Genomic DNA, 11085 nt, shown 5'->3' with positions numbered 1-11085 from the left:
TTGATATAAAATATCGATGGTCATAGTTAAAAACAATATTGCAATTGAGATGCATATTATGTGACTTTGTTGTGGTCTGACCGAAAGCAGCCTACATGAGATATAGTCGGCCCTTTGGGTGTTTTAATATTTTCTAACAAACAAACGTCATTCAAATACTACTAATCACATGATTCAGGAGAAATGACTACATCCAGAGACCACGCCTCCTTCTCAGTCGTATTAGAAGCTCTAAGTGAGTTCAGAGTTTCATTTGAACCTCAGAGTTTCAGACAGCAACGTGGGTCCTGCTGGTTCTGGTAAAGGAGCGCTTGTTTTGAACCTCAGTGTTCAACACCATGCATCTGATCACTCTCATCCTTGGGTTCATGCTGTTACCAACAGGTATGTTATTTGGGGTTTAATGAGGTTTTATTTTTTCTTTATTTGTTTAGAATTTATTCCACACACATTTTGTCTGCCATCTCTTCAAACCAAGAACAATTTTGCTTCAAATGAGAAATTGTCCTTTCTTAAGGCTACATTATTTCTCTAATTAAAATATCTATCATTAATCTTGCAGAACCACAGTTGCTCTGCTTTCAAAAAGAAACAGTCACTGCTGTTCAACTCAACAGCCTTCAGAGCAATGTTGTTTTTGACAGCACATATTGATTTAGTTTTAGTCATAGTCTTTTGAATGAAATGTCATTTAATTTTAGCCATAATTTAGTCACCTGAAAAGCTTTAGTTTTAGTCTAATTTTAGCTAAATATCATACATTTTTAGGCGACTAAATCTACAGTTTTATTTTTTTATTTTTTGTCAACTAAAATGTATTTTGGCAGGCCTTGGTGGCATCGTAATGACTACACTTGGTTGTGTGCTGAAAATAGCCGATCTACAAGCTCACAACGTGGCGTGCGCTGCGACGCGTTGTGAGCTTGTAGATCTGCTATTTTCAGCACGCAACACCTGAGAGCAACCAAACATAAAATTACTCTCTTCTCCACTAGTCCCTCCCGAACGTTTTAGTCTAGTTTGTATTTTGTTGACGAAATTGTCAATATATTTAGTCTTAGTTTTTGTCATCACAGCTTAGTTTTTATTTCGTTTTTATTTAGTTTTCGTCAGTGAGAAAAATGCAGTCGACAAACATTTTGAATAAACAGATGAATACACTTGACCTTTCAATTTGTACTTAGTCTGCTCTTTTTCCCCTGTACGCCAAAAATAGCCGATCTACAAGATCTACAACGAGGCGTTGTGAGCTTGTAGATCGGCTATTTCGGGCTAAAGTTCTCAGAATATGGACGCTAGGGTTCAAGTGGTAAATATAAAAAGTTTTGGAGGACCCCCTGTGGTAACTCTGAGGACCCCCTATTAAAGACCCCTGCTATAGGACATCATGCATGTCAACCCCAAAAGCATCAAGTTGCTGCTGTTCAGTTGACAGGCTTTTTTAACATGACAACTCTGTACCAAGAACCATAATGTTTCTTTAATGTTTAACAAACAACATGTCATTAGTACAATGTTGTAGAGCTAAATGTAGGCAGTGACGTAAGGCAGTGGTTCTCAACCTGTGGGTAGGGACCCCAGGGAGGGTCCCCACATAATTTTGGGGGGTCCCCAGATGATTAGCTTAACGTGCAACATTGTTTTCTCGCAGTAAACAAACCAAAATAACATTTTAGTGTATAGACGTAGGGATGCAGTATCGGTACTCGCCCCGATACCGGCCTATTTTGCGGTATCGGTACTCGTCAGATACTGCTCACAAAGCGCCCGAGTACCCTGTGTGTTCCGCCACTTCGCCTTTCTCTCTCTCTTAAAGTATCAAAAGTAAAAATACAAAATGTTTGAGCATAGCAGATCTAGAAGATCATGCACAGTACAGGAATTTCCATGGGCTAAACTTGAAAAAAAAAGTGAAATGTGTGGCAGTTGTGCCATGTTCTGGGAAAGCAATGCAATTTAATGTGTTATATACAGCCAGAAAGTGAGGAACATCTGATAAAAAAACAAAACAGACGTAATTTAAAGACATTTTGTATTATTAATTGTACTCATATCGGTACTCAGTATCGGCGAGTACTCAAAATGAAGTACTCGTACTTGTACTCGGTCAGCAAAAAAGTGGTATCGGGACATCCCTAGTATAGAGGGTGTCTGCACATTTCTAAAGTGACAATTTCATGACTTTATAATACCTCTAAAATGACAAATGAAACATTGGGCAAATGGTTAAATATTGTGAGTCAGAATTTGTAAGAAATAGCCATGTAGATCTGCTATTTTCACAATAGAACCGTGTTATCCAAAATGTAATGCCTCAACTCTTAGCGCTCATCAGGGTGGGGGGTCCCCAGTTAGAATATGATTATTTTGGGGGTCGTGGGACTCGTGGCCTGAAAAGGTTGAGAACCATGACGTAAGGGAGGGGTAGCAAGTGCAGGGGGTCCCCCAGCAGGCATTAGAACTAGCTCTGGTCCATAGCATTAGAAGGAGTTCTCATCTAACCTGTCCATTGAATCACCTGTTGCATCAATTGGATTTTAACAACATTATAAAGAAAGCTCTAATCATATTGGTAAACCAAATATCCAACATGCAGCACTTAGCGTTCATTTATATATAAATATACCCTGCATGCTGTGGTTGGCCTTCATGTAATGTTGTGTGGTTAACATGGACTGCAGTGCTTTGTGAGAGAATGTGGCAGCTGACAGTGTGTGGTGCACTGAGGGAGGCCTTGCAATGAGTATGTCCCCATGATGACCAATAGGCTAATTGCAAAGCACTAATCATAGTAGCCTACCGGTAATTCTAATGTCTAATAAACAATGTTGTGGTCTCGACTATCAATACATGTGCGCACTACGCACATGACACCATTTGCATGGTTGCTGTCTGCTTTCCTTTGGAGGTGTGCAATGGGGCAAAGTTTCTATCTGGGTCATTCCTAGTATTCTGTGACATTTCAGCCTAGAAACCTTTTCAAAAAAGTATATACAGTGTATATATATTTTTTTTTCTTCTTCTTTTTTTTTACAGGATGTATTTATTTTTTTATTAAAGAGGACATGTTCTGTTGTCGGAAAAATATATCTGTCCAGCTTAATTAATTATTTCCCAAAAATGTTGACCAAATGCATCACACATGAATGGGATAAATGTCCATAACAGGGGGGACATGTTATGCTAACGGCAATTACTCCTCATGTAATGACGAATATGGTAGCACTTTGGGAACACTGAGTAAGATTATTTATATTTGTTAAACATATTTTCAGAATTGTGAAAATGTATCAATTTCCTCTATAGTTAAGTGTAACAGGTGGACATGTTATTTTTCCACCACAACAGTAATGCAACCTAAAACACTGATCAAAAGGCAAATTAAACCATGATACTTATACTTCTTATGTTGGATGGTTTCCTATCAAAAATATGCTACTTTCTGAAGTCATGTGGCTGGAGGAATATTCAGGGGGCATTTACAGGTGGATTGCAGCATAACATGAGTGGACAGTAAACTGAGGGACACACATTAATTTCAAGATTTGTAACGCTAAAAAAATATCACAATTAATAACATTTGGTGAGAAACATTAGAATACACCACTACTAATACACTACTATATAATCATAATGATATTACTTTAATATCGTCGAGTATCGCCGTGATTATTCTAAATTTAATTCACCCTGAGTACTCTTTCTTTCTTTTTCTAAGGTGGAGAACCTGTAAAAGTCACTTTTAGGAATTCGTATTTTTGCTTATTTTACTAGATATGCTGTATTATGTCATGGGGACACAAATGGCACAGAATACTAGGAACGACCCATCTCAGTTTATAAACATTAAGGATGTCCATAATTACAACACCAGAGGCAGCGCCACAGATCACTTTCAACCCAGAGTCAAAACCAACAAAGGGTCAAACTCTTTTTTCTGCTATACCACCAAAATGTGGAAAGCCTTACCGAAGGCCATAAAGGAGTGTGGATCACTAGCATCCTTTAAAATTGCCCTGAAAAACCAATTACAGGCAGAAGCCGTTCGCAACTGGTAAAAAAAACTAACCTAGCCCAGCCCTACCCTCCCCTACCCCTTCTTTGTATATACTTACTGTTTGTTTAGACTTACTGTTTTCTTATTTTTGTTTATCTCATTTTATTTTATTTACATATCTACTGCATAGCACTGTGTTCTATTCGTCTGTCATTCAATGTTATATGAGATACTTAACCCATTTAGGCCTAACCTATAGAATAGGGCTAAATCAGAAATTGGCCTACAAAACAAATAGCAAAATGTGTTCCCGGCCTGAATGGGTTAAATGGTTTCCTGTGGAAATAAGCTTAGTCTTTTCATGGATCTCCTTTTAGTAGACCTTGTACCAGTGAACTGTACCTTCATGAAACTGTACCTTTTCCTATGCAAACTTTTGGTGGTGTTTGATCCTACTGACATAATAAATGTATGTCTCTAATAGTGGTGTTTAATTCTACATTATATCAGGTGGAGATTGCAGTAGGACACATAAAGTATCTGCTTTATCACAGGTTTACAGAAATAAAGCAGTGGGTGCATTGTTCATATCGTCTCGTTATTTCCTTAAGAAAGAAAGGGAAGAATATCTACAAACATCTATATAGCCTATAATATTATTTACACATCACAGGCTGGTTGTCGCTGCCCTCTTGTGGTTGAAAGTGTCAACAACTCAGTGTGGAAATGAAATGACAGCTGCTTTAATTTCTACTCTATTTCATTGATTGATTGATTGATTGATTCATTCATTGATTGATTAATTTAGTAGAGGTCTGCATAGGAAAAGGTACAGGACGGTACAGTTCACTGGTACAAGGTCAACTTCAAGGAATAACACCACAAGAAAGCTTTTGGGCTCAATTGTTTCAACTTGGGGTCCCTTTGTACAACTCATACTCATACAACATTAAATGACAGACAAATAAAACACAGAACTATGAAGAATATATTATTATTATACTTGTGAACAAGCCTCTCCCGGAAATCTACATTTCATTTGGAGGAGGCTGTATAGTGTATAGTGTACACCATGCAGGTCCATTGCAAGACTCATAGTTTATAAATGTATATTCTTTCTAAGGCGGGCAGAAGCATTTGAAATTTGTGGGAATCAAAACACAAGCGTGACTGTCCTGGGACACTAACTTAATGCTAGTCACATTAAACACAAAGGTGTCTTTGATGTGTGTGAGGACCAACTGCTCAGTAGTTTGTTGAAGCCACACAGACAGAATGTCAACCTTCTGAGCAACACCAAACTACTGAGTACTGTTGGTAGGCCTACTGTAGATATTATCACAGATCTCCACCTACACTGTATACAGTAATAGATCTAATTTAATCCCAATCATGTGCAGACACACCCATGCCTATAGTTGCCTACTGCCTTGAAGGCAGGGGGTCCCCAGCTAAATTCTGCAATTTGAAAATAGACGGTCTCAGCTCAGCTCACTTATAGATCTATTTAAAATAGAAATCTTGAATATTTGTGAAACAGTTTAACATATGAATCTTGAAATTCAAATGTGAATAATAATTAAAAAATCTTGTTCCTTGCCACAAAATATGTTCAGATCCGCTGCCAAATACAAATTTGGGGGTCCTCGATGTGAAAATGTTTGAGAACCACTGCACAACACCACATGTCTGCTTTAGTATATATTTCCATTTAAAGGGAAGAAAATACACAACTTTCACTACATTCATGAACCTGACAGTTACTGCTAGTCCTGAACAGAACGAGACATCTTCAAAATGTTGTTAATAATCATATGTTGTTAATAATCATATGTTGTTAATAATCAGGGAGTTGACAGGGAGTTGTAAACTTAAAATAATAAAGCAATACTGTACTTTGTGTAAAGATCAAATGATAACACATTACTCCTTGGAAGTGTTATTTCCACACCAACACTTTCCAACTCTATTCCTCAGTGATGATAAATCAAACAGTGATGAACAGTTAAACTAACTAACACACTGCTGCTAATACACATGTGTTTAATGTTTACATTAGTTTAATTAGTTTAATTAATACACATGAATGATGGAAATGCGTTTAATGTTTACATCAGTTTAATTAGTTTAATTAATACACATGTATGATGTAAATGTGTTTAATGTTTACATTAGTTTTGTATTCTAACCTGACTGTGTTCTACCTGTTGTCTCAGGATCTGCTCTGAGGTGCTATGAGTGCAACCCGGGAGATACAGGAGTATGCACTGATGAAATACAGACCTGTCCTGGCATTTATGATAAATGTCGCTCAATTACAATGAGATTCTATACCGGTATGTAACAGTAACAGAGGTATCACCTTTTATTTTTTATTTTTTTATAGGTAAAACTCTGTTGTACGTAGATTACAGTATTCTAGTATGATTAAGATATTATGTGGCAGAGATATAATATCTTGTTTTTTTTTGTTTTTTTTTGTTTTTTTAGATCCAGTTAACTACGTGGATGTTACTGAGAAGAAGTGTGTGCCAGTTGATGAGTGTGTTACTGGCTCAATGCGTTCAAAAGAAGGAATTGTATTCTTCCAGTGCTGTAGCACTGACCTCTGCAACATGATCACATGTAAGTAACTACATAACCATAACCATCTGTTGTGTTTTAATCTATGTTTGATAAACTCTGTAACACTGTACATATGAATGATAAACTCTATAACACTGTACATATGAATGATTAACTCTATAACACTGTACATATGAGGATCTACATGTGAAGACTACAGTACCTCCAAGGTGTTCTTACATGGATGTAATAACTTTAAGCTGTGCCAGCCCAGACAACTATACAATAAACTTAAACATCATCAGAATGACATTTTATACATTTAACCCTTACAGCTCCTGTCGACGCTACTCCCAACGGTCTGAAGTGCTACACTTGTGATGGTGACGACTGCTCCCACATTGCTCCATGTACTGCTGATCAGGATCACTGTTCAACAGGTAATAAGATGATGCATTTATATGATTCTTCTCCTGTTCATCCAAATAGTTCACATTCCTCAGTTCAGAAGAATGATCAATGATTGTTCTAGACATAGAATAGAGGTGCATTATTGCGACCGTCAGGTCCCAAGTTACTATGAAAAGTTCCAACGGCTGTCAGTCAGTCAGTCACGTCAAGTCACACTTTTCCCCTACTCATATCTCTGCCACTGTTGCCCCTATCCATGCCAACTTTGAACACACACTCCTTGGCTAGCAAACCATAACCTCCAGACCTCATTTCTCACATTTCTGCTAAAAGAGGGCCATCTTTTAGCACCATCATCAGACCGTTTTTTTGCAATGCCCATTTTTGGACACTGTTCCTACTGATTTTGGCCTACAATCACACAAAGTGGTACACAGTATCTCTAAAGTCATGTCATCAACATGGATCTGTCACATTTCCCATATTCCCTCCTGATTGGCTACGATTGCCTTCTAAAGTTTGCGTATGCGACGTGATGGTCGCTTATATCCCGATTAGGGAGTCTTACTGGTAAAGTAGGGACAGTATTGTACGTCAAGGTATGTGTGTGTGTGTGTGTGTGTGTGTGTGTGTGTGTGTGTGTGTGTGTGTGTGTGTGTGTGTGTGTGTGTGTGTGTGTGTGTGTGTGTGACTTTAATATGTCAAACATTAATATAGGAGTAGTATAATGTTTCTTTTTTCATTTTGTTTTGTCACAGTGACAGACAGTGAAGGAAAGGTGGAGCCCATTGCAGGCTGCATGTCAAAGAGCATTTGTGATCGTGATGGAGAGGCTGTCTGTTGTAAAGGTCACCTGTGCAACGATGCTGATTTTAGGGCTAAAAGTTCTGGAACAGGTATGTATTTTATTCATGTTTTTATCTTTTTGGGATTCAGTGGGTTTCACATATTCTATTGTATTTTTATGATAAATACACCCACATTCTGTCTGCTATCCCCTCGATTTATTTTGGCCACCAAGAAATCAGAGATATAACCATCCCACCATACAGTACACCAGCCTTCATCCTAGTGGGAAGTTTGCACGCACATTCCCTCTAGGCCGAGGAGGAAATGTCTTTTTTCCAAATCAGCCTCAACTGGCCGATTTGCGTTTTTACCTCTATAACTGCACCGACCTGAGTAAATCTAGGGGCTGCTTTGAATTTTTCACATCCAACTTTTATAGCGCCACCAGGAGGCCGACTTATGTAGGACATCTTTTTTAATATTAACCTATACTCCCTCATCTAAATTTCACACCAATCGGTGCACCGTGCACATGATCTATCTAGGCATGTGATCAAGAGGGATCTCTTTGATTTATCAGATTCCATCCTGATTGGCTAGGATTTACATCTTAAGTTTGCAGGAGTGGTCTGTTTTGAACAAAATCATGAATACAACGTCTGATTGCGTTGAAACTTTGCATGCACATTCACACTTTGAGGTAACAAAATGCCACCTTTTTAACATTGCCCTATTATTGCGCCACCAGGAGGCAGATTTTGTTTTGTCTACTCATCTTGTCCAAATATCACAAAGAACGGTACACATTCTCTATATGGTCAAATGATCAAGGCAGATTCATCCCATTTTTCATATTCCATCCTGATTGGCAAATTCCAAACATTGCTGGAACACAATAACCTACCTGACCTGGCGGAGACCTGTGCTCCGATCGAGAAGCATTTATTCTAGTTTTCTATTGTAACCTTTATGTGTTTTTTCAGGATATGCTCTGGAATGTTACGAGTGCAACCCAGGAGGTAATGGAACCTGCACTGATGAACGAAAGACCTGCACTAACAGTTCTGATAAATGTGGTGCAGCAACAACCAGACTCTCTCTGGGTACGTAACAGAGGTATCAACTCTGCATTTTATTTTTGTGATAACAATATCCTTCTAGTATGATTTGACATTATTTGGTAGAGATATAATATCTTGCTTGTTTTTTTTTTTTTAGGTCCAGTTGGCTACATGGATGTTACTGAGAAGAAATGCGTGCCATTTGATAAGTGTGTTACTGGCTCAGCGCGTGATAAAGATGGAATTCATTTCTCCCAGTGCTGTAGCACTGACCTCTGCAACGTGATTGAACGTAAGTAACTACATATAACCATCTACTGTTGTTATTTTTAGTTTTAACTTTGTAGGAGAACAGTGTAACAAAAGCCAAAACATCCTTTTCCAATTTAGAAAGCGAGGGCAATGTGGGGAAACCCCCAAACAAAGCACCCAAAGGAGTATGCTCTACTCTTTGCCCTACGATCTGCGATATAGAATGGAAGATCTCCGTCCAATAGTTGTGTATGGAGGACAAAGCCAGAACATATCATAGGAATGAGGTCTGCTGGAGATTGTTTACATCTATCACATTCAGGAGATGAGATACTTTATCATACATTCTAGACAATCAAACCCTGTGTAATACTTACATTTAATAAGAGCATTTCTCACACAAATAGAGGACCCATGTACTCGCCCTAAATTCTCCTCCCAACAGGCTTTTATAGAGCTTAACTATTCTGGGCATAGACAACAAATCTCATCACAAATAAGTTGCATTTCACCCTTAAAAGTGATGGATCTAAGAAAGTGTCATTGAGTAAATTGGACAGAGTCATCGAGTAAATGTAGGAAATGTTTTGTGAACAAAGAATTCAGATCTGTAAATATCTGAAAAAATGCTGTCTTTGAATTGAATATTCATCTGAAGTTGTTGGAAGGATGCAAAAACATTTTCAGAGTTCTTTAAAAGTACAATCTGTTGTGTGTTTTAATCTGTTTGATAAACAATATAACCACGTGGCTACATATACAGTATGAATGCTAAATACACAGTGTTGGGCAATATTACTCAGGAGAATAATATGTTACTTACTGTATAACATATTACTCCTTAAGAAAAGTAATAATATTACATTACTTATTACTTGGAATCAACAGTAATATATTACAAAACACTGTACATATGAATGATAAACTCTAGAACACTGTACAAAGGAATGATAAAATACATTTATGAAGACCTGCTGTCCAAGGTGTTACTTGAATGTTATAACTTCTTAAATATGAATGTTGTTTCATTGTACATTACGGTTAAATATTGAAAACATCATCAATATGACATTTTATACATTTAACCCTTCCAGCTCCTGTCGACGCCACTCTCAACGGTTTGAAGTGCTACACTTGTCTTGGTGACGACTGCTCCCACGTTGTTCCATGTACTGCTGATCAGGATCACTGCTTCACAGGAACAGGTAATGATCCATTTACAGTAGTTCACATTTGTGTGTGTGTGTGTGTGTGTGTGTGTGTGTGTGTGTGTGTGTGTGTGTGTGTATGTGTGTGTGTGTGTGTGTGTGTCAGTTTTCTATATCGCTGTTTCTCAAACCTTCTTTAATAGTGGAGTATTAAGATGTATATTTTTCGTTTTGTTTTGTCACAGGGGAGGACAGTGAAGGAAAGGTGGAGACCCATGCGGGCTGCGTCTCAAAGAGCATTTGTGATAATCTTAGGGGTGTCTGCTGTAAAGGTGACCTGTGCAACGATGCTGATTTTAGGGCTATAAGTTCTGGAACCACTGCTGTTACCCCAATAATCAGTGCTATCCTAGCATCCCTGCTACTGGTCCTCTAATCACTGTTGTTAATCCTACAAGCAGTGCTTAATTGTGGGGGAACAAGGGGGAACATTCCCTCATCTCTTTGATTAGATCCGGGACCTTCTCTGTCAATCAAAATAGTGCTGTAACTGTTTGGTCATTTATGTTCTCATCATTCCAAATACAGACCCTTTTGGCTGCAGCATTTTTTCATTACGTTCATGTTTTTGTTAAATGTCTTGTTACCTTTGTGATGTGGTGCTTCCTAGGTGACAGTGACATGACAAGCTGTATGGTGTCATATAATTTTGTTAACAATAAAATATATATTTCTTTAATATGCCAGTTATTCAGGTTGATCATTCCAAATTGATAGATTGACAACCAGTGTTCTGATTGGCCACATGTGCCACGTTGCGGCTATGCACTCAGCCTGCATTCATTGACAAATTAAGCACTGC

At 38.0% G+C, this 11085-nt stretch overlaps 1 protein-coding gene across 1 annotated transcript; it reads left to right on the top strand.

The window, feature by feature from the left end:
• Window positions 1-261: 261 nt before the first annotated feature.
• LOC308308395 (urokinase plasminogen activator surface receptor-like) lies at window positions 262-10659 on the top strand (the record flags this gene model as incomplete). Its single annotated transcript, XM_080753809.1, has 9 exons — window positions 262-384; window positions 6214-6333; window positions 6488-6622; window positions 6898-7002; window positions 7732-7869; window positions 8746-8865; window positions 8981-9115; window positions 10170-10280; window positions 10469-10659. Exons 1-9 carry the CDS (start codon window positions 339-341, stop codon window positions 10657-10659), a joined length of 1101 nt encoding a protein of 366 aa, XP_080609935.1. The 5' UTR covers window positions 262-338.
• Window positions 10660-11085: the final 426 nt, after the last annotated feature.

The sequence above is a fragment of the Nannobrachium achirus genome (assembly GCF_963921795.1).
Source record: "Nannobrachium achirus genome assembly, chromosome: 2".
NCBI classification, from domain to species: Eukaryota; Metazoa; Chordata; class Actinopteri; order Myctophiformes; family Myctophidae; genus Nannobrachium; species Nannobrachium achirus.
Note: the sequence above shows the minus strand (reverse complement) of the source record. Positions and strands in the feature narration are given on the sequence as shown.